General features: G+C 35.9%; 1 protein-coding gene across 1 annotated transcript in view; it reads right to left on the bottom strand.

The window, feature by feature from the left end:
• Positions 1 to 25,662, bottom strand: part of LOC150103497 (uncharacterized) — a 159,380-nt gene that overhangs the window by 65,228 nt on the left and 68,490 nt on the right. The window contains exons 4-5 of the mRNA XM_090398488.1: positions 12,313 to 12,349; positions 3,511 to 3,632 (exon numbers count right to left, since the gene is read on the bottom strand). Coding sequence (XP_090254614.1) covers positions 3,511 to 3,632; positions 12,313 to 12,349 — 159 coding nt within the window. The remainder of the gene's footprint in view (positions 1 to 3,510; positions 3,633 to 12,312; positions 12,350 to 25,662) is intronic.

Here is a 25,662-nt window from a genome sequence, read left to right as displayed (position 1 = left end):
TTTTTTCAATGTCACCACCTGGATGATATGCTTTTGCAAAGTGCACGCTCAGTAACTCCACTATATCGACTGATTCAGTGACCTCCTTACCATCGTCATTCCTTAAAATCGTTTTGCCGTGTACAGTTTTTTTCTTGCTTGCAGCAACTTGAAAGAACTGTTTGGGATTCTCTTTTACATGCATAGCTAGTTTCCTTTCATAACCCGCTTTTGGTTTTTTTACCACACTTGTTACCTTTCTGGCCTGCACTTTATACCGTTGGTGTGCCTGCAGGTCACCCCTTTCTTTAAATTCCCTCCACAGTTGTTTCTTTTTTTGCAGCTCAAGCTTAATGGTGTTATTAATCCATTTAACCCCTACTTGTTTTACTATTCGGACCCTAGGTATACAATCAACCATAACCCCCTGTAAATGCTCCTTAACCACTTCCCATGCTCTATCGACATCCAGCCCTTGCAGTTTTACATGTCATGGCACTGATCCAAGCAATCTCCTAAGCTTGTCATACTTGCCAGCACGGTAATTCCACATATACCCTGTCTTAATCGAAAATTCCACACCTTTAGCCACCTCCCAGGTCAAGACCTTATGATCACTCTCACCAATAGGTGGCAACATGGTCATATTCATTACAGTCAAATTCTCAGATGCTATTACCAGGTCAAGCACTCTCACACCCCTAGTATTTTCAATTACATGCTGTCTCAGATAGTTATCCCTTAATAATTGAATAAAATCCTTTTCCTTCCTCACATGTATCCTCTCCTCCTTCCAATCAATGTTACCATAGTTGAAATCCCCCATAATAATTACCCTCCTTCCACTCATTTCATCAATTTCCCTATGCATACTATCTCCACCATCTATTCCATCACCTGGTCTATAGCAGCACCCAACTGTATATTTTATTCTGCCAATCTCAATCTCACACCAAATAGCCTCAAATGAGCTCCTTTCACCATCCTGCGATACAACTTCAATTCTCCTTGGCTGCAGTTCATCAGCTATCATCAATAATACCCCTCTCCCCATTTTATTCTCTCTGTCTCTCCTAAACACACTATAACCTACACATTCTATCCCACTAACTATATCATCTTCCGTCAGCCATGTTTCGCTAATGCCAATAACCTGTGGCCAGGAAGAGCCAATCAAGGCCAAAAATTCTTCCTTCTTGTTCCTAATACTCCTGGCATGGCATTAGTATACATGAAATGCAGTGATCCCTTAGTCCCACCCCTATATTGATGCGTTATTCTAAATGACCCATTCCCATTTTTTGTCCTTAGTGCTGGCTCGGGTACATTATATACATTCTTACACTCATCTGTCTCACTGATGTCTGCATATCCTTTTCCCCCCCCTCCTCGGTAGTTCTAGTTTCCCTGGTTTTGCACATCCATTTTAACTTCATTCAGCAACTTTCACTTTATTCGCTTTAAAACTTTCTTACATGTTATTCTTTTCAATATGAAATTCAATTTTATCCTGCTCAAGACTAAATAGTGATCACTTCCAATTTCAAATCCTCTGTACACTCTGATGTCCTGCACCAAGGAGAAAACATCACTATCAACAATAACATAGTCAATGAGACTTTTCTTATTCCTTGTCTCTTCTCTCCATGTGAATTTGTGCACATTTTTATGTTGGAACATGGTATTAGTAATAACCAGTCCATGTCCTGAGCAGAAATCCAACAGATATTTGCCATTATTATTAGCTTTGCTCTTTTCTCCAAATTTTCCCAAAATATTTCTGTATATCTGACAATCATTTCCTACTCTGCTATTTAGCTCCCCAACAAGGACAACTTTTCCTTTTTCATTGTATCAGTTGCTCTTTCTAAAGCCTCAAAAAATTCCTCAACTTCTACCTTAGTATAACCTTCTACCTTAATAGAAATGGTTGTATTTGCTCTTCAAAATAAGCAGTTTTGTGATTTGGCAAAGTTGATGGACATTGGAGGAACCTTCCTTGCATCTAGTGCAGACTGTGAGCAAGGTTTTAGTCTAATGAATCAAATAAAAAACCAACTTAGAAACCGTTTAGGAGAATGTCATTTGGATATGCTAATGAGAGTGAAAAGTTACCAATTATATGGAAATTCAATTAATTTAGATAGTGTGTATAAAGAGTGGGTGAATGCCAAAGACAGAAGAGAGAAAAAAATAAAGAGATAGAAGCTAGAACTAAACAAGATGAGAATTAGTAACAGACTTATTATGAATGTTTAACAAGATGAGAATTAGTAATGGGAATATTTTATTATGTGTGTTTAGAGTTATTTGCAAAGTTAGAAAATTTAATTAAAGGCAATCAGTCACTAGTGTTATCTTTTTTTTTTTTTTTACTTTATTTCTTACTTCTAATCAGATCAATATTAAATACATATAAAATATTTATGTTAGCTGTGTGATTGATGTCACACAACTTACTTGGCGATGGTAATAATACACACTCTTAGAATCCTATCTAGTACAGTCAGTATCGTGTTGGCCTCGCATGCGCGAAGTCCCCGGATCGAGTCCTGCCCAAGGCTTGTGAATCGTGATTTCCAACTGTTTACTGGGGAGGCTACTGCCATGTGTGGGAACACAGTGGAGAGTTCGGGTGACCTGGCTGACGTCCCATTGACACCAGAAGGTAAAGAGTGAACTAAAATCTTTTAACTTTTTTTGCTTAAATGATCAGTATGGTGACTCATATGGGTGCACACATACTTTTCAAAAGAAGGCAAATTTTGCACACATGCAAATTTCTGGGCACACTCACAGCAAAAAATTAGAGGGAACATTGATTAAGACTACTTATTACTGAAAAATTTTGCATATGCAGACTTTTGATACAGTACATGTTTTTATAAGCAACAATTCCTGCTAAGTACATAGGCCATTACAAGTCTTTTGTTAAACCATTTTAAACTGTAGATTCCATTCTAGTCAACTTTGGTACAGTAAACATCTGTCACTATCTCCAAAGCATATCAAAAGATAACTGAAAATAGAGAATTGTCGAATTAATTTTTTTTTTTTCATTTTATAAGAAAATTATGATCCTTATAAGGAAGAAAATGTGATATAAAAATTAAAAATTCTAGAAAGTTTTCTCTTGTTTACTGGACAAGAAAGTATGGTTTGATAGATGTTTTACCTAAGCATCAAAAAACAGTTTACATGCGAAGTATCTTCGTAACTAAACTACTATACAGAGGCAGACGGTGTTGTATCATACTGCCATAGTAAACAATAATGAACAGTATACTTCCTTCCTAATGTATATGTTGCTATGCATTATGCAAAAAGTCACTACGCATACAAATACCTTAGTCATCAAGATACTTCATGCACAAATTATAATAATCAAATTTGCAAAACTACTATTTGCTGTTTTGCTTGAGTTAAGATTAAGACAAGAATATAAATTAAATTTCTGCAACAAAATTCAAAATAGTATATACTGCAGTAAATAAAGCAAAGAACAAAAGCTGATAGAAAATTAATAATCACCTCTTTGTTTCATTATGTTCTTAGCAAACTCTTCTAGTGTCAATTGTTTTCTTCTTGTTCTGCATTTTTGTTTCAAATTTTTTTCCACTGATTTTTTCGTAAGAACACTGTTGGATGAAATTCTAAAAAATAAAATAAATTTTATTTCATCACAAATGAAAACATTTAAGCATGGCCTGTGGGCAGGGCCGGTGCTAGGTTGGACGTCACCCTCCTGCAAAGCTGAAATGGGCATCCCCAAACAAATGGCAATTAATTTATTTATTTTTGTCATAATCATGTGGAAAGAATTTACAAGAATTTTTTGTAAATTTGTAACTTTTTTTAACTGTAAATTTGCAGCAATTATATTGACTTACCTAATTATTATTACTTAATTCATTTACAAAAATTTAAAGAAAGAATGAAACTTCACACTAACACTTCGAAACAGCACCCAACTTGTAGTGGCGCCTGCCTGCCTGCACTGCAGGCCCACTTCTGCCGGCCCTGCCTGTGGCCCACGGAGCTCTTTGCCGTGGCATGCTGGCCATTTTGAAAAAATAACTACCTAACATTGAAACACGATTAAATAAAAAATAATTTCAATGAAGCATGCAGGCCCACTAAGCTATATTACGATATTTAGAATTGTAAGATGCTTTCCAGATTCACAAGGAACGCTGTGCATTTGATATTTTACATAAAATCCTATAAAATTAAATAGACATGCTTCTTCAGTCATCTACCAGCGCCAAGTAGAACTTAAGTACTAGTACTAACAGCGCAGGTGGCTGAAGCAGTAGTTCATTCGAGTGCACTGTCTAGTGCCTTCCAGATACATCTTGAAGGTTCTCGATAGTTCATTTCATATAAATACAAGAGGATCTCATCCACAGTCAGTCAGTCGTGAACAGTGTGATATTCATGCATAAGCACACACAGGTTCATCGTGTCAGCCAGAGCCTATTGTGGTTTTATAATGCCAGACTTTTTTCATTAGTGTGAGACATATTCAGTGGATAATAACTGTCACACGGCCATTTTGGATAATTTTTTGGGTTCACCTTCCATCACTATGGTGTCTACGAGTAAAAAGTGTAAATCAAATGATTCTTGTCGGGTTTTTAATGAAAAGTGGACCAATTTAAACTTTTTTTTGTGCCGATTGACGATAAGCCAGTGTGTTTAATTTGTTGCGAGTCAGTGTCAGTATAAAAAGAATACAACATAAAATGACACTATGAGACAAAGAATGCATCCAATTTCGATCACTTTCAAGCGCGGCTTCACGTGGACAAAGTGAACCATCTTCAAATTGATTTAAAATGCCAGCAGGGTACGCTTAAAAGCCAGAGGGAAGTCAGCGAAATGTGAGTCAAAGTAAATTATGTAATAGCTGAAAAAAATTGCTAAAAAATCAAAGCCTGCTTGGACAGTGAGTTTGTGAAAGAGTGTCTCATCGCTGCTGGGGATATTTTGTGTCCAAATAATAAGGAAGTGTTTAAAAAACTGAATTTGTCTGGGGTAACTTTGACACGACATGTCAAAAAACTTGCCAAAGACATTGAAGGAACTTTAAAAAAAATGGTCATCCAAATTTACGTCATATTCACTTGCTTTAGATGAGAGCACAGATGTGAAGGATACAGCACAACTAGCTATTTTTGTCCGTGGCATTGATCAACAATTCAATGTGACAGAAGAACTGCTAGCGCTCGTACCTATGAAGGGAACGACGAAAGGCACTGATATTCTTGAAGCTTCCAATCAAATGTTCCAGTGTTTCGACCTCAGCTTAACCAACCTCGAGGGTGTGGTAACTGATGGTGCCCCTGCTATGGTGGTAAAGAACGAAGGGTTTGTTGCACTGCTACAGAAAGAACAGGAACTAGAAGAAAAAGATTTCGTCTATTACCACCAGGAGAATTTGTGTGCGAAAACTATTGGATTCGAGAATGTCATGAAAGTTATTGTGATTATCATCAACATTACTATTGCAAGAGGATTGAATCATCGTCAATTCCAAGAGTTTTTGACCCAAGAGTGCAAAGTCGATCACCGCAATGTGGTTTATTATAGTGACGTGCATTGGTTGGGCAGAGGGAAGGTTCTTAAAAGAATCTTTGACTTAAGGAGCGAAATACAGCAGTTCATGCAAACCAAGGGGAATCCGATTGCAGAATTTAACAATCCAAAGTGAATGACAGACTTTGCCTTTGTGACTGACATCTTGTTGCATATGAATGACCTTAATACGCAGCTACAATCCAAAGATCAACTGGTGCCCACTCTGTTTGATCACATCAAAGCTTTTGTGGCCAAGCTCAAACTTTTAGAGGCACAACTTGCAAAAAAAGACTTAACTCATTTTCAGCCTCTTGCTGAGTCCAACTGTTCATCTCTTGATGAATACACTATAAAATTAGCCGTGTTGCGAAGTAAGTTCAAAGAGAGATTTAGTGATTTTCACAACTAAGTCTTTAGATTTATTTTCAATGCCATTCAGTGTCAATGCTGCCGAAATTATAGGCTCAGTACAAATGGAGCTGCTTGAACTCCAAAACAACTCTTCTTTGAGAGAAAAATTATTCAATGTGCCCTTGCTTACATTTTACAAAGACAACATTCCTGAGGATGCATTCCCTAATCTTCGCCAGCATGATTTGAAGATGTACGCTTTAGGAAGCACATACTTATGTGAGCAGTTCTTCTCCAGAATGAAGCATGTGAAGTCCAAGACAAGAACTCAGATTATGGACCAACATCTCAAGAATACTCTGCGCATAGCGACTTCCAACATTGATGCCAACATCAACAATCTGGTGAAGGAAAAACATTGCCAAGTTGCCCATTGACATTGTAAAAAATGAATGTTTTCTTCATTAAATTATCTTTTTTTCAACTATTGACTGTATTTACTTATCATGAACCTGACTCCTACTTACGCTCTTAAAGCTGAGTTTGTTTACTTTTGTAGGATTTTATGTAAAGTATCAAATGCACAGCATTCTCTGTGAATCTGGAAAGCATCTTACAATTCTAAATACTGCAGTATAGCTTAATGGCCTGCAGGCTTCACTGAAAGTTTTAATGTACCCCATACTGTCTGAAAGGTTGAAGATTCCCTGCATTTAAGCTTTAAAATTTTTATCAACTGAAAATTTTATAATTGGGATGGAGCAACAAATCTGCTCCATCCCAATTGTATGACAACAACAAAATTGTTGTTGTCATACAATTGGGATGGAGCAGATTTGTTGGTATGTATGGTAACAATTTGGAACTTAGTTGATGGTAACAATTTGGATGGTAACAATTTGGAACTTAGTTGACCAAACAATTTTTGTACTGGATGAAATCAACATAAGTAGTGATAGTAAAATATTATCAAAATCATATTAGATAGGATGTCATCCAATTTAAACAAACAATGCTCCCTTTTCTTTCTTTCTCTCTCTCTCTCACACACACACACAATACTGACTTGGTCAATTCCTAGGTAAACATAATAAGCCTGAAAATAGAACAAGCAGAATTAAAGATAGGAAACATCAATGTATAGAGAGCATCAATAGAAATGATTGGAAGCTAAAAGAAATTACATTATAGATCATTTTATTACCAAGAATCCTGATAACTATATGACAATTTATTCATGAAGTCAGTCAGGAACAAAAAAGAAGGAACAGCTGCTAGCAGAAAACATTCTTATTATTTATTATGTGACATTGCCAATGAGTTCAAGCACTTGTCACAGGAGGACACTATACTCCACAAAACCCACCAACTACACTTTTTTTAATATTTTTCCCATACATGAAAGATAGAAGGGCTATAGCACGTAAGTGCCCATGTGTGAAGTATAGATGAGGCCCGAGGAAACAGAAATCTATTGACATTTTCCTTGAAGAGTTGGAGGTTGTAGTTGATGGTAAACACTTTATGACTACAGCTGTTAAGATCAACTTAATAGATCCAACAGAAAGTGGAGGAATGATGATTGCAAGTTTGAAGGAGCAGTGATCATGCAAGTACTTGAAGAGATAAAAATAAAAAAGTGCATCTGAGATGAGAAGTGAGCTTGAGGGAAGATTTAGGTTTAAAACCTAAATTCTTCTACCCCAAACATGTAAACTTAATACTTTTTTTTTAATCTCTTCTCATGTCTTCATTTTTTATATGGTCCAATTTTGTGCATCCTTTAATTGTTAATCTCATTTCTGCAGCTTATATTTCACTTTCATCTTTCTTTGTAACAATCCATGTTTCTGAATCATATAATAGAATGTGAGTGGCCATTACTTTATAAAATTTTTGTTGAGTTCCAAGTCTTGTTATTTTATTCAGTGTCCTTTTAATTGTTCCACAGGTTTTCTGAAATTTATTTTTTCATCTATATTTAGGTATGTTATTATGCAGCCTAAATTATTAAAATAATAGAACAGGTCACAGTTCTATGACTATTTTTGATCTAACATGACTTCAACTTTCAAATGCCATGACTTGTTAGCTTATTATTATTTTTTTTTTGTTATTTTCTTTAATTCATAAACTGATTTTTGAAGGTCATCTTCATTGTTTTCTAATGTAATCTGATCATCTACATACAGCATTGCATTGATAACAGTTCTTCTGGTTAACTGGATGCCTTGTTTTACTATTGTTTCCTATATTTTAATAATCTGATCAATATATATATATATATATATATTGAATAGAGTTGGAGATAAGCTACATCTCTAACACCTTGATTAATTTCAATCTCCTCTGTTAATTTATTAACAAACTGTAACCGTACTTTTCTATCTTTATATATAAACTTTGTATAGTGATACCAAATGTAATGGATATCCTTGTTTTTTTTTCATTATATTCCATAATTTTTCTCTGTGTATTTTGTCAAAAGCTTTCTATCTCTAAAGGCCAGATGAGTCTCCCAGTTATATTCTCATTTGATTCAATAATTTGTTTTAAGGTGTGAAACCTTTTGGCTACTTGTATATGAAAATATGGCTTCTGCAGGTCAAAACTGGTCTGGGTAGCGACCCTGCCCATAATGCATAACATTATACATGTTCATAAGGATATGTGCTTTGCATTATGGGATACTAAGGCAAGTGATATGAAGTCATTAACCTCTATATACAAGTTGCCCAGTCACGAAGTTACCTCACGTGCAAATCTTGCTTACACTTGGATAAAGGATTAAACTAAGAATATAATTTCTTGGCATCTTTAATTTGTTTTAACACAAATAGTGTCTATGAACAATCTTCCATGTCTGAAATCATTTTGTTCTCCGGAGAATAGATTGTTTGCGATATTTCTAAGTCTTTCATGCAGGATTTTACTGTAAATTTTGTAACCTGTATTTAATATTATTCCTCTGTAATTTCAATATCTTCATTGTTTCTGGCTTCTTTTAGGTAATCTGTTAATCATGAATTGCTATAGCATTCCTATGCTTTCTTTATAATAGATATACTTTGTATATCTATTACAAAGAAAGCATAGGAATGCTATAGCAATTCCTATGCTTTCTTGTTTTTTTTTCCTTATTTACTATCGTTCTCCATATTTTAGTATCTCTATTTTACAAATCACTAAGTAACGATCTGAAAATAATTTAATTTCCTCTAAACATGTACATCTCTTATACATGGGAGCTGGTTTCTGATTAGTAAAGATATAATCAATTGTAGAACTTGTTCCTCTGTTGTTCCAGGTATATTTATATTATTTTTTTGATAAGAAGTACATGTATCCCTCGCTTAATGCTGGATCTGATTAAAGCAGCGAAATTAATTGCGGCAAGAGGTTTGATTAACATGCCTTTAACCCTGCGCAGCTCATCTGACAGATACATGCAAAATGTTTAATATAAATATTCTTACACAATTCAGTGTGTAGCTTAGAGGTCATGAGTAGCTGTGCATTGATATATTACGAGTGATATTCCGCACTGTTTTTTTGCTGTCAGTTTGGTTTAACACATGTTATGTAAAAGTTTGTGATATTTGACAGTAAATTGTATCTGAGAGATACCGTGACCTCTGATGTCAGTATAGTATGGTTTAGTTGCATTTTTTTTTATTCTTTGTTCAATAATTTTTAGATTGTAACTGAAAATAAATAAGCCATCATCTATCACTGAAATAAATAGCCAAAGGCTTATTTATTATACATGTCCTCTAGGAGATGTGTTTTACATTATGGAAAATACTAAGGAAAGTGATCTGGAGCTTATTCCACCTTTACTACGAGTTTCCCATAAGGTTGCTTATGTGTGCATCCTCCGAAACTTTTAGTTTCTGTATATTCGGCACAAAACTCTTATAGTTTCTATATTCGGCTAATCAATATCCAATTAATTTGTACTATCATGTATTATATTTGCAGTGTTTTTTCTTTATGTTTTATTGCTTTTTGCCGAAGTCTGGAGAGTCATTATGCCGATAAGAAAAAAAAACTAAAACTGTTCAAACGACTCTTGATAACCTGTTTTGATAAAAAAAATTGCAGTAAATAATGTAGGTACAAGTATTTATTAAACATTTACTTTGCATTCATTTTTTTAATCTTTCCTAAAAGAGTACCATATAAAACGAATTATTGATACAGTAATCGATCATGGACGAATTGTACTTTTTAGCATTGATTGTTATATTCGATTAACGCAATTTTGATATATGCTGTAACATCAAGGGATTAATTAACCGCGTTAATCGAGGGATACCTGTATTGATTATTGAAAAATTACTGAAAGTACAGAATTCTAATAGTTCTTGACCACTGTTATACATGCAAAGTTCTCCATATTTTCCTAAGAGATTTGGGATGGGATTATTTCCAACTCTAGAATTAAGATTGCCTGCTTTAATATATAGTCATTTTTATTCCATTTAACTGTTTTTGTAGTTCCTCATAATATTGCTCAGAGTCCTCTTTTCTATCTTGTTCAGGGACATATACTCCTATGATATTTAAGCTTCTATTTGTTTTTAATTTAACTGTTATAATACAATCATTTAAAAATTTGCACTTTTGTATTCTATTTTTCCATTTATTATCGATTAAAATGACCACTTCTAGAAGCTCTGATATAGTGGTCTATTTCACTACATAACATAGTAAAACCATCTAATTCCTAAAAGAAAAAACTGAAGATATGGGATGATACAATCAAAAAAATAATCAAAATGAAAAAAGAAGCATATCATAAATAGTTAAGCAGTAAAAGATTAAAAGATGAAATAGAATATAAAAAAAATAAGAGCCATAGCTAAAAGAGAAGTCAGAAAAAGACAAGAGAATTGTGGAACAAATTTGTTTCTAATTTAGAATATGATTTTATATAAAATAAGACCCAATGTATATATAAGATTTTCAAACATTTAAGTACAGATACTAAAGAAAGTGTAAAATTAAACACAAATTGAAATTAGAAGAATTTTTAAATTTCTACACACAACTGTGGGTGATAAATATTTTTAAAAAAGATAACTGGCAAACATTTAATGAAAATAAAAAGGAAATAACTACAGAAGAATTAGAAATGAACCCTTTCTGAAAGAAACAAGAAATGGAAAAATCAACCTGGAGAAGATAATTTAGGTTCAGAATTATATAAATATGCAAGAATAGGGCTCAAAGAAAAACTCCTATTATTTTTAAATAAAATCTATTCAACAAGTAACCCACCAATAGAACTTTTATACAGAGTGAACTGTATAAGAGTGATGGACTGCATTCGAGTGGTTTTGGTGCGAGTCGCTTGGAGAGACTGCTGCTGGAAGGTAGAGAAATGAGTACAGAGAATGAATCTGATCAAGTGGGAAGCAATGTGAAAAAGCAGGAGAGTAAGACAGGAGAGATTGAAAGGGTGGTTATGAATGAAAAGGTGAGTGGCAGAATGAGAGAATGGGTATGAAAGATGGACAGGGAAAGGGAGGCTCAGGATGGACATGGGAACACAGTGTGAGAAAAGTGGATGCTCCAAGAGGATGTGTAGACAGGAAAGAATGACCTAGGATCAAGAGGAAACAGTTGAAATTGAAGAGGGTTCTAAAATGAATAAGCAGAAAGGGAAATGGCCCCAGTCAAGCATGGAGAGATCACATCGAATGAGTGTTATAATGGAACTAGCTGTAGATCCAGGAATGAGCTGTTGTGTTTATATACAAATGCTAGAAGTGTAAGAAACAAAGAAGATGAAATGGTTACATTAATTGAGTCTGTTCACCCAAAAATTGTTGGAATAAGTGAGAAATGGCTGCATGAGGACAACATCCTGACAGGTAATATAGAGATGGAAGGGTATGATGTGTTTCGTGAGGATAGAAAGGGAGGAGGAGGAGGAGCGCTATTGATGATAGAGAAAGAGTTATGTCCATACAAAGTAGAAATGCAAGAGAGAAATATTGCCAGTGGCTTTGAGGCAGTATGGTATGAGATAGAGGTGAACAGAATGAAATACTTGATTAGATGTTGTTATAGACCTGGTAATATGGATGGTATTGACTATGAAATGTATAATCAAATTAGTCAAGCAAATAAGAAACGGGTGATCATTATGGGCGATTTTAATTATGAAGATATAGAATGGGAAGATAAGATAGAAAATGGAAGTAAAGAAAATGAGTTTGTTTTTAAGGGACAACTACCTCAGACAGTATGTAACAGAGGGCAAACGAGGATTGAGGGTCTTGGATTTCATAATCTCATGATACTAGATATTTTACCATTTCAGGCAATATTTTATTGCAGTCTAGACTATACTATTATGCTTATGCCTATGAAGAACAACAAATTTCTACTTACGAGTCATCATAGTCAGAACTTTCAGATAAATGTCTTTCTGAAAAGCAAATTTTAAAAAATTAGTATATCAGGTCAGTGATATAATTTTGAATATTTAGTAGTCAATATTAACTACAATAATATGCATCAAAGAATTACAAATAAAACAACTGCAAATGCTAATTGAATATACAATGCAAAGCTATGACTCACTACTAAAATCCAGAATATTAATCAACAAAATCAAAACAAAAAGTCTAAATTATTTTATCTCTAATATTAACCAGACACATGGATCAAATTTAGAGGACAAACTGCCAAAATTGTGAGGACAACAATGATTTCTGGGAAGAATGATGCAGAAAACACTAACTTGTAAAAGAAAGGAGATTCTGGTTCCATTGTATAAATCTCTGATTAGGCTGCACATGGACTACTGTGCACAGTTTTAGTCACCTGGTTTTCAAAAGGATGAAGAGTTGTTGGAAAGAGTCCAGAGGCAACTCTTTCCAACATCTGATCTCTGGAATGTTGAATATGAGGAAAGGTTGAAAAGATGCAATTTACAGAGTCTAATAGATAGGAGGAAGAGGGGTGATAAGATAAAAGGCATACAAGTTGGTAAGGGGTTGTTATAGGATCAATGTTGAAGAGGTTTTTCATACAATGGTGGGAGATGGGGGAGAACAAGAAGTCATCCCTGGAAGCTGTATAAGGAGGGTGAACAAGGGAGTGAGAAGCAGGTTTTTTGCACACAGAGCTGTGAATGCCTTGCCTGAGAGTGAAGTGTCTGCAGAGAATTTGAATATGTTTAATGTCAGTATGATGAGCTGTGTGAATGACAAAGGAACCTCCGAGATGAGTCTTTGACTCCATAGGGTCTTAGGGTAAGAGAGGAAAAAACACATTAGCTTTTCTACCCAGCATTATCAAAACACAATTATAACTGTGACAGGCACACAATACTGAACTAAGTAATTTTGAAAAACAACTCAAATTGTAATTGAAAACAGAACTAATGTCCTTAATTTTGTTTCTAATATATAACTCATGATATATTCAAGATCAGATAACCATAAAGTTAACTTAGAGAAGTCAGGCTATTGAGTTCGGGTCTTAAAAATTAGTCTCTCAGATGTTTGGTAAATTAATTTACCCATCCCTGAGGGTGGGAGAGTGCTTCATAGCTGAGGCGGATTCTAAAAATAATGGAGGAAAACATCTATATTGCATAGCAGTCATTATAGGTCTGAGAAACTATTTTTAGAATCAAGCATCAGCTAAGAAGCACTCCCCCCTTGCATTAATTTACCAAAGATCTGGGAAACTATCATTTTAAGACCCAATAGCCTAACTTCTCTCAATTAACTTTATAGTTATCTGACCTATAGAGAACATCAGGAATCGGATATCAGAAACAGAACTAAGGATATTAGTTGCATTTTCAGTTACAATGTGAACTGTTTTCCACAATTATTTAGCTCAGTGCTCTGTGCCTGTTGCAGTTAAAACTGTGTTCTGATGATGTTAGATAGAAAACTGGACATTAGCAAGTTTAATAAATGTGTTTTTCCTCTTTTGGTGTTGTTTATACCATCTAGCCATATCTCCAGTTTTTATGCCATTTGTATCATCTAATTCTTTTTACAACAATCTTTCCTTCATTTCTTTGCTTTTTCAATGATCTCCATTAACATTTTGACACCACAACTTTCTTACATTATTCAATGTATTATTCAGTGCATCTGCTGACTTACTTGCTAGATTTTGATATGCTTTCTTAATTTCCAGGAATGCCTATGTCCTCTATGAGTTCTGATCATAAACAACTTCAAATGCATCTCTGGCTGAATTAATGTTTTCTTCATGTTTTGCCAGTCGGGATCTCTCAGGTTTGGGTTTTGTTTGCAAACTAAATTTTTCTCTGATAAATTGCAGCCTATAGTTATCTTTGAAATCAACTGACAACTGATAGTTTTGTAAAATATGTAAAATTTTTTTTGTAAAATATTTTGTAAATAGATATAACTATACATTCGAGTGTATAGATATAACTTATTTCTTGTATGCTCTCTCTCATGTGAATTAATGCATACCTTCACATTGAAACCTAGTGGTAGCAATGATATCTGCCAGGTAACTACCATCATTGGTGTTAACTCTTTCCTCCAAATTTTTCTAATGCTTTGGGAAGCTTTCCAGTCAAGTTGGTAAATAATCCTACTGTTATTCTGCCAGGATGTGCCTAGAGGAAAGTCCAGTATAACAGTTTTCAGGAGTTCTGAGAAGGCTCGAGGCAGGACACTCTCTATGTGGGAATCGTGTCCAAGTCCTTCACCCCACAGCATAAATTTTCCCAATATTTCACTACCATAAAACACAACATAAAAAATCATCACTGCAGTTAAAAATAAAATACTCTTACAAAAACCAATAAAAATTGGAAAATCCAAAACTATATCTTTCCATAAAAATTCCACAGATTTTACTGATATCTGAGGGCTCAACATCAGCATCATGCAAACCTGTTTTTCAATGAAAATCAACTGGCATACTTTGTGATTAAAACATCCCTAATATTATAAATTTAGTTTAATCCTTTATCCAAGTGCCAGCAAAGGTCGGTCGATTGGTAAAGCATCTATTACTAATGGCTCACAAAAAGTTAAGCAAGTTTGAGCATGGTTAGTAGTTGGAAGGGTTGAATCGTTCGATGCTGTTGGTACACTCTCTGTCAACGAGTCTTTGGACTCTTTGGAGGTGTCACATAATAAGTGTAAGCAAACGAAGTTTGCACCTGAAGTATCTTCAGGACTGAGGCAACTTGTGGTAAAGGTAGACCAAGCTCTCATCACCACTTGTCTTAGTATCTCCCATTATGCAAAGCATGTCTCCTTGTGGACATGTATAATGCTATGCATTCAGGGGAAGGGCCACTACCCAGACCGGTTTCGACCTTTATTGAGGTCTCATCAGTGGGAGCCAGACCCAGAGATTGTGAAACGAAGGTAGAAGAGCAATGGAGAAGTCATCTGCCTATAGGAGTTGCCAAAAGGTGTCTCACTTTATTATTAAATTACTCTGGATTTAAAGAAAGATGTTGGAAGTTTGTTTTTTTTTTCCCTCATCATGCACAAGGTCTTCTGTAACAAGGATGGAATATGTACTTTTGTTAGATATGACATCATAAGGTTATCAGACCTAGAATCTCTATGATTACTTGGACTATGATTTCTTGCTTCAGTTTGTTGCTTCATTTGCGGTCTTTACTGCTCTTGATTCTATTGATACTTTTTACTTATCTCTGAAAGTTAATCATGGTCTAATTACTGAAACAGTGAGATAATTTTCCTTGGAAATTAACATCCATAATTCTGACTGGCTTCTCTACTCTAACGTCATAAAACAAGCTAGAAGAGAAGCTGAATAGTTTATTCAAATCGTTCACCTCCTGACCAAAATATCAGATAATCATCATTCTACCAACCACTCTAGACCTCTCCTTAACCCCCCCCCAATACACTGTTAACATTAGCCATCTTCATGGCAACTGATCATAACCTTGTCCATGTTTCTTTTTCTACAGATTGTCCTTCCTCCAGCATTATATCTTATGGTACTACAATAGTACCAACTGGGGTAATCTTCGGAATTTCTGTACTTCTATGTCTGATCATTACTTTCGCTCAGGAGAGCAAAAGTAATGATCAAACCATGGAAAACACTTATTCTGATATAATAACTGAAATTTTCTTGTTGAAATGAATGCCTTCATTTTTCCCACTCTATCCAAAGTATCAAATCCTTATCCAAGCCTTGTTTTTCCACAAATATGCCAATGCAGTCAAAGTAAAAATGCAGCATTTTTCCCCTATACTTAATGGCTCAAGATAAAAACTCCACTTTCGAACTCAGCTTACACTAAGTCCATAACAGCAAAAATAGCAACAAATATATAGCAGATTCTGTAAGGGTTAAGTGCACCAAGTTTTTCTCTTGCTCAAATACCAGCTGAACCTTTTCCCTTGCCAAGGCTGTTGGGACAAAATTCTGCACCTCTCTTATCCTGGTAAGTTCTGTCCCCTAACTCTTGTTTAGCCAAGGCAAATCTCATCCTACTATTCCACAAACTATCCACATTATGCCTTCTCTGATCTTTCACTAGAAGAAAGGAACTTATTTAAAAAAAAATAAAAATACCGAATAGAATTCAACAGCAGAAAATCTCCAGCACAAATAGTATTCCTTCAGTTATACTGAGAGCTTGTACTCCAAAACTAATATCTATCCTATATCACCTTTACATGCCACCATACTCATCTAGCACCTATCCTACAGCATGAAATCAAACTTTTATCCAGCCTGTTCCTAAAAGAGAAAGATAAGCCAGCCATCAAACTGCTGTCCCATCTCCTTCGCCTCAATCTCAAAAGCAACAGATAAGGCCATTAGCAACCAGATTTCTTCATTATCACCTAGAGACACATCAGTTAATTAATGCCCACCAACTGTCATTCTCATTCTACAAGAGACTTCACGAACCTTATCCGCCTTTGGACACGTCACTGAAAAACTAAGAAACTTGTCACTCATGATATTTCCAAGGAATCTGAGTCTGAGTCATTGTGGTCTTTGTATCAATGATGCCATCTTATGGTCTCACTTGCTCTGTTTAAGGCATTATGGTTAATGCCTTAAACAGTGATCTAGCTATCTCAAGTGGGATGAAGGTAATGAATTTTAATGCTACCAAAATGCAATCCTGCTTTTGATAGTATTCTTATTAGCCAAGATCAGTTTTCTCTTCTTGGATTGGCTTTCACATCTGGCCTATACTGCCATAAATTCATTACATCAATGACTTCTTCAGCCCTCAAAAAACATGATACTCTTAAGTTCCAACCATTATTTCTTTTCTACTCAAGTCCTAATACTTTTTTATAATGACCCAAATCCACCCAAATTTAGAAATTTTTCTCACATTTGGGGTGAAACCACACACACACACACACACACACACACACACACACAAAAAAAAAAAAAAAAAGCCTCCCTCAGAATGCCTGATTAAATTTGAAAGACAATCATTTAATGGATGAACCCCCCCCCCCTCCCCAAGTAACTCCTTCAAATTACGAGGGTGATCTGAAAGGCTCAGCCTCAACCATAGATGGCAACACTACCGGCAAGATTTTTTTTTCTAAGTTACTACACCTGTCATAAGCATCCATGTGAAATTTCAAGGATCTTTTCTCACGAAAAAATACATGAGAAAAAACCCAGTTTGCAGAAGAAAAAAAATCATCTTTCATCAGGACAATGCACCTGCCCACAAAGGTGTTTTGGCAATGGAAAAATTAAAGGATCTGCACTATGAATTGTTGGAACATTCACCCTATTCACAGATTTGGCTCCCTCTGAACTTCTATCTCTTCCCAAAACTAAAACTCTTCCTCGCTGGTCAGCATTTTTCTTCGAATCAAGAGGTGATTGCAGCTGCAGAGGGGTATTTTGTAGATCTTACTGAGAACCACTACAGGGTTCTGTAGTGGTTCTCATTCCTTAAGACATTTATTCCATTGCTGGAATAAATGTCTTAAGGAATTAGTCTTAAAGGAGATTATGTTGAAAAATAAAAATAATTTTGACATTATAAATTTGTTTCTTCATTGTTAGGCTGAGAACTTTTCAGATCATCCTTGTACTTTTCCAACACAGTTTTTTGCAATGCCTTTTCTAGAGGTATTTCCATGGCTCCTATTACACTGCCACCACTGCTAAATCATGAACTAGAATAGACAGCTCTGTCAACATTCGGTATGTATGTGTACACACACACACTCAGTATGTATGTGTACACACACACACTCAGTATGTATGTGTACACACACACACACACACACTCAGTATGTATGTGTACACACACACACACACTCAGTATGTATGTGTACACACACACACACACACACTCAGTATGTATGTGTACACACACACACACACACTCAGTATGTGTGTACACACACACACACACACACTCAGTATGTGTGTACACACACACACACACACACACACACAGTATGTGTGTACACACACACACACACACACACAGTATGTATGTGTACACACACACACACACACACAGTATGTATGTGTACACACACACACACACACACAGTATGTATGTGTACACACACACACACACACACACACACACACACAGTATGTATGTGTACACACACACGTGCGCGCGCAAGGGTGGTCTGAAAAGTTCTCGGCCTAACAATGAAAACACGAATTTATAATTTCAAAATTATTTTTATTTTTCAACATAATCTTCCTTAAGACTAATACATTTATTCCAGCGATGTCTGCTGAAAATGAAAGATGATATTTTTCTTCTGCAAACCGGGTCTTTTATCATGGATTTTTTCGTCTAGTCTGGTTAAAAGATGGGAATAATATTCCTCGTTATTGTTTTGCCCTTTTCAAGATAATTAATAAACAAAATGCCTTTAGCATCCCAAAACACTTTCCTGCTGATGGAACTGACTTTGTCTTCTTTGGAATTGAACAACCAGCTTCTGTCCATTGTTTTGACTGCTGTAAGCATTCTGGTGTGTAATGGTGAATCCAAGTCTCATCCATAGTAATAAATTGACACATAAAATCAGTTTTATTCTTGTTAAAATGCTCCAAGCACTGTTCAGATTTTCATGCGAGTGCGTTTTTGATCTGCTGTGAGTAAGCGCAGCACCCATCTTGCGCAAAGCTTTTTCATTTGCAATTCTTCTTACAAAATATATTCTACACTTTCTTTTGAAATGCCTATAGTCTCAGCATTTCACACACTTTGACTTGCCAGTCTACCATATCGTGCAATTGATCAATGATTTCTGGTATTGTTACACTTGGACGTCCTTCACGTGGATCTTCTTCAAGGCTGGTACGTCCAAGTTTAAACTACGCAGCCCATTTCTTAATTGTCAAAAATGAAAGATAAGAGTGCCCATAAACTTTTATGAACTTCAAATGAATTTCTTTTGGCATTAAACCTTCTTTTACAAAGAATTTTATAACTGCACAATACTCAATTTTATCCATTTCAAGGGATACAGACAACACTTTTGCTTCAGACAGCTATATAAAACAAACTCCTTGATAGAATGACTTGCAATTTCACACGGATGCTTATGAGAGATGTACCAACTTAGAAAAAAAAATCTTGTTGATAGCGTTGCCATCTATGTTTGAGGCCGAGAACTTTTCAGACCACTCTCATATACAGTTCAGCTTACAACTCACTCGAACCAGCTTTTCATAACCTTCCTTCAATCCTGTTATAGAATAGTCTTCCCTACACCATTTTCTCTAATGCATGCGATCATCAATTCTTCAAGATACGTTAACAGATTCTTTCTTCTCTTTAATCATTTGTACACTCATGCTGCTATTGTTTATAGGTCCTGAGACCTCACATGTGGAGTTGAATTTTAAAAAAAAATATTTATTACAGGCACACATTTATCTCTTTTGAATTTTTTATTCTAGTAGTTTATCTTTGCATTTTGGGTTGAGTATTATAGCTACACCTTCCTTCTCTCTGATAACTGTTGCTTGAATATAAAATTCATTATTAGTTAGCAATATCTCACTTGTTTTTAGTCTTCATTTCAGTAACATCAATTATGTTGCCGTAGTACTACAATTCTTTTGCTGATTCCACTTCTTCAATGATGGTGCCTATTTCAATTCTTCTGCCACTGGAAAGGCATTTGGAAAGGTTATAGTTCTCTGAGCAAATAAGTGTTGAAGCAACAAAACTTGCCAGGATAGGGTCAACAAGCTTAGGTGTTGAATGTTATTCATACACCAAACAAAACTAAATTATTAAAGGATGTTTATTTACTGGCTTATATTTTGCTGGATTTCAAACCAGCATCTACAGAGCAAAACAACATATTACATATTACAGTTTACATGTGACAATGAGTACATGAAACAATTCAAATTGTAACAAACAAAAGATCTAAAGTCCTAAGTTGGTACCATTTAACGTTGATTAAAAGAAGTATTACAGTTGAGCATTACATTCAACTTAAAGGATTCCAAATTAGAACTGTAGATCTTTTGTCTGTTACAATTTGAATTATTTCACCTACTCATGTACTTTAACGTGTTTTGCTCTAAAGATGCTGGTTTGAAATCCTTTGATTGTTGTAATACCATTAAAAATTAAAAAAAGTTAAGAATAGTTGCCTCGAGGGCTTACATCTAGTGAGCACAGGACTGGCAACCCCAAAGTACCTGTGCTGGATCTGATCATACTTCGTGCTTATCTGATGGTCAAATCCCTTTCCTGTCTCCTTAATTTCTGACTTCTTGGATTCTTCAGACCCTATGCTATTAGAGTAAACTGAGGGCTAAGGGTCTCTGTTTTATCCCCTCCTCCTTCCATTTCCTATTATTCTGCTATACAGTTGGCAGGAAGCTGTAAAATGCATCTCCCAATCTGTGTAGTCAACATTAGAGATTAGACCAAAAATCTCAATGAATATAAAGAGGTTTCTGATTATGTTATAAATAGAATATAGCTTTGTAGTCGGTTTTTTCCCTCTAGAGATCAGACCAATAGAATAATGGTTGATCAAATTATTGTCACTTTGGCATTGTGTTTGAAATGCTATATTATATTTCTGTTTGAAATGTAACATAGCTTGTTTCTATATACATACATGTGTATACTCCAGATGATATTATTATTATGACACCTCCAAGGGCTCATCATGGGAGGGCACTCCACTACACACACATCTCACCATCTCCCCTACTAAACACAACTGCAATCAACTCCATTTAACATTCTTCCTAGTAACAGTATTCTGATAGCCGATTTGCCTATACATGGGATGAAAAACCCAAGTTTCTGGGAAGAAAACCAATTCTACCTACATATGAGATCAGCTAAATATCTTCAACTGAAAACCCATATAAAGATTCTTCTTGTCACAACAAGAATCGAACTTGGGCTTTTTCCAATTGAAGGGCACAATGTACTGTCGTTCTTCCAATTGCACTACAGAGGTGCTGTGGAATGTTGGTTATTAGAACAGAGAATGAAATCTCCAGAATTTGGTGAATAGAAAATGAAGGGAAGTGATATGACACACTAAAGCTATTCAGAGATATTTACATGAGCACTGATATTTTTCAAATAGTAGAAAAGAGCAATTCTGTGGGCAGTGCAAGGGTATGCAGAAGTTGTAAACATATTTATGGCAAGACAGTGTAGATGTATAATTTAAAAAATTACAAACAATTAATGGCAATCACTTCCCAAAACTCAAAGATAGACATACAGTCTGTTCATTTAAGATCAGGACAGTAGCGTAGGGCTTCACACGATTCAAAAAAATAGTCAATCAAATTTGAGCCTACTGTATTATAGGTATGGTTCCAGTAAACTGTCCAGTGTTGCATCATGAGAAGCAAGGCTTGAACCTTCAAATTCCAAAAGTCATATATAATCTTGATGTTCTTGGATTTTAATAGTAGCAAACAGCCAGTGTGTCCAAAGTAGCAAAGATGACAAGAACAAAGTATTTGATAAACACCAGGCATGAATAAATGTGATAAATATCTTTAAATGATGCAGAGAACAGTGAAGTGTAGAAGTAGGGAGATTCTTGTTCTGTTGTATAAGGCTTTGATTAGGCCACACGTGGACTATTGCACCCATATTTGGTCACCGGGTTTTCAGAGGGATGAGAGTTATCAAATATTTTTTGCATCAAGGACTCACTATCCATTAAGTAATAGAGTAAATTTTATTTAATTCTTCTAATGATCAGAAGAACAAATTGCCTATAAAGTATGGCTTCCTGTAAATCGAAAGTTCTGTATTACCAGCAGAGTAACAATGTATTAAATTATCCAAAAAGGGGAACTGTTGTTAGATTCATGTTCAATAGTGAACTTGATGCGAGTATAAAAGGGTTAATTTTATCCAGAAATTGAAGTTCTGTTTCAGAGTGAAATAAGATTGCAAAGATGTCATCCACAAAACATAGCCAAATGCCAGAAATCTCATCCTCTAAATGCTCCATAAAATAATTAGCCAAGCAGGTGATATAAGACTATCCATTGCAGTTCCCTCGATCTGCTGAAATAATTTATTACACCAAGTAAAATAACTGGTGAGAGTAAACTTGAATAATCTGAGAATGCCATCAGAGAAATCTACTTGTAAAAGCTGTTGAGTGTCTTTAAGTGGTATGTATCTAGTGAAACTACATCAAAGGAAGTCTGGTGGTTAGGAATTTTATTGAGGTCTCATCAGTGAGAGCCAGACCCAGAAGTGGGTAATAAGGTGCGACATCTTTTAGCTACTTGTAAATGAAAATATGACTTCTGCATTACTTCAACCTTGGTATCATTTCTAGGTCTGACTCCCACTGATGAGACCACAGTTGAAACCAGTCTGGGTAGTGACCCTTCCTATAATGCAGAGCATTATACATGTCCATAAGGATATGTGAGTTGCATTATGAAATACTAAGGCAAGTGATATGAAGTCATTAGCCTCTATATACGAGTTGCACCATTGTGAAGTTACTTCACGTGCAAACTGTTTGCTTATACTTGGATAAAGGAATAAACCAAAAATATAATTTCTTGGCATCTTTAATTTGTAGTATAACCAAGTAGGAAAACTTCAACAGACGTTCTGAATTATGCAGTGCAGCACCATCATAAAACATTTACCTCCACATGAGCATTTCTGATTAAATGATATGTCATCACTACAGCTACCTTTCTGCATTTCAGGTTTGATGCTTTTTTTTCCTATCTTAAGTATTGATATGTATTCCTGATTGCATTACTCTCGAATATTTTTACCACTGTTCTATCACTTCAAATCTCCACAACTAGTCTACTTTTATACAGAGACTGTTGATCTCAACATCAACTCCCAAATTATGGGAAAGGTCACAATCCAGGCTGGTTGTGATCTTTATTATTATTATTATTATCCCAAGACCTCATGGAGTCAAAGACTCATCTGGGAGGTCCTTTTATCACACACACATCTCATCATACCATGTCTTAAACACACTTAAACTCCTTGCAGACACCACACTCTCAGGCAAGGCATTCCAATCATTCACAACTCTGCATGAAAAAACCTGCCTCTCACTCCCTTACTCACACCCTCTTTATACAGTTTCCAGGGATAACCTTTGGTTCTCCCCTGATCTCCCACTATTCTCTGTAGAACTTCTCCACCATTAATCCTATAACAACCCCTTACCAACTTGGTCTCTATCATATCTCCCCTCTTCCTCCTGTCCACCAGACTCTGAAAATTACATCTTCTCAATCTTTCCTCATACTTGACATTCCAGAGGCCAGAACCTACCTTAGTCAGTCACCTTTGGACCCTTTCCAACATCTCTTCATCCTTCTGAAAACCCGGTGACCAAATATGGGCGCAATAGTCCATGTGTGGCCTAATCAAAGCCTTATACAGCAGAACAAGAATCTCCCTACTTCTACACTTCACTGTCCTCTGCATCATTCCCAGAAGCCTTTGTGTTGTCTTCACAATTTTGGCGATGTGTCCCCTAAATTTTAGATCCTTATCCACTATCACCCCCAGATCTCTTATTTCCTCTACCTCCAACAATATATTCTCACCAAGCATAAATTCTGCATCCCATCTTTGTTTTCCAAATTTTAAAACCTTACACTTTGCAACATTGAACTCGCATCCCCATTTCCGTGCCCAATCACTCAATTTATTCAAGTCTTCTTGTAAGGCCACATCTTCACTACTCTTCATGGTTTGTCTCAACTTTGCATCATCTGCAAACAACTGAATATCTCCATCCAAATCTTCGCCAATATCATTAATATACAAGTTAAACAAAACAGACCCCTGAGGCACTCCACTAGTGACTTTCCTTTTCCTGGATATCGCACCCCCATACACAACTTGTTGATACCTATCAGATAGCCAGTCTCCAATCCAATGCACTAATCTAATATCCAACCCCATCTGCTCTAGTTTGACTGTCAACTTATCATGAGGTACTCTATCAAAAGCCTTTGCAAAATCCAAATATATTACTATGTATCCTTCTCCTCTGTCCAAGGAAGCAATCACTTTATTGTAATAAGTAAGTAGATTACTAAAACATAAACTCCCTTTATTGAGGTCTCATCAGTGGGAGCTAGACCCAGGAAGATAACCTTGTTATCTTCCTGGATTTAGCAACAAAACATTATGCTCTTCCCAAATATTTCTGCATTATGGGATACTGAGTCAACGGATGTGAAGTCAATAGCCTCTATATAAGAAGTAAGAAGACTATTCATGAAGATACTTCACTTACAAACTGTTTGTTTATGCTTGTGTAAATAGTTAAAACAAGAATACAAATTTTTGTCAAGTATAATAATTATCATTTCTTGTTTCATTTAGCATTTGGATTTAGTTCATGTCACCACTCTAATCTCATTCCTTATTGCGCACTCTTCTCCTTTTCCTAATCTTTTGCAATAGCCTCAAGAACACTTTGCAACCATCATATTTATCTTCCATATTCTTATATAAGTCTTCTCATTACTTTGGTTTAGCTATACTTACACACTGTTTGGCTTCCTTACATTTTTCTTTATATTCTCTGAGAGCATAACTTGCTTGCAAGAAAATTTTGATGCCCCCCCCCCCCATATGAATGTCTCTAATTTCCAGAATGTGCCTGGAATTTGGTTGTTCTATCAACAGTTATGGGTGCAAAAGGAAGGTGGTTTAATGTAAATGTTATCTACAATGTTATTGATTACATTATGAAGTAGCATAAGCTTGATATTAAAATTCAGGATATGAATGCTTCCTTTTTATGCAGATGATAGCATAGAAAGTATTTTTACCTTGGGTGTAATTATGTTAAAGATACCAAGCAATTTTAAACCTGGTTTTACTCCATTTTTCCCAAGTAAGCAAACAGACAAAAATGTCAAGTTTGCGCCTGCAAATGATGCAGACAAGCTGATCCTACAGGTAGTAGGTTTAAAATTGCTTGGTATCTTTAACATAATTACACCCAAGGTAAAAATACTTTCTACATTTAGATCTCCTCCTGAGATTTTTATTTAATAAGGTTAAAACACCTTGGTGGGGGGGGGGGGGGGTGGGGGGGGGGGGGGGTGGGGGGGGGGGGGGGTGGGGGGGGGGGGGGGTGGGGGGGGGGGGGGGTGGGGGGGGGGGGGGGTGGGGGGGGGGGGGGGTGGGGGGGGGGGGGGGTGGGGGGGGGGGGGGGTGGGGGGGGGGGGGGGTGGGGGGGGGGGGGGGTGGGGGGGGGGGGGGGT

This window comes from Typopeltis vanoorti, chromosome 9, assembly GCF_054136105.1.
Source record: "Typopeltis vanoorti isolate ZY-2024b chromosome 9, IOZ_Tvanoo_1.0, whole genome shotgun sequence".
Taxonomy (NCBI): Eukaryota; Metazoa; Arthropoda; class Arachnida; order Uropygi; family Thelyphonidae; genus Typopeltis; species Typopeltis vanoorti.
Note: the sequence above shows the minus strand (reverse complement) of the source record. Positions and strands in the feature narration are given on the sequence as shown.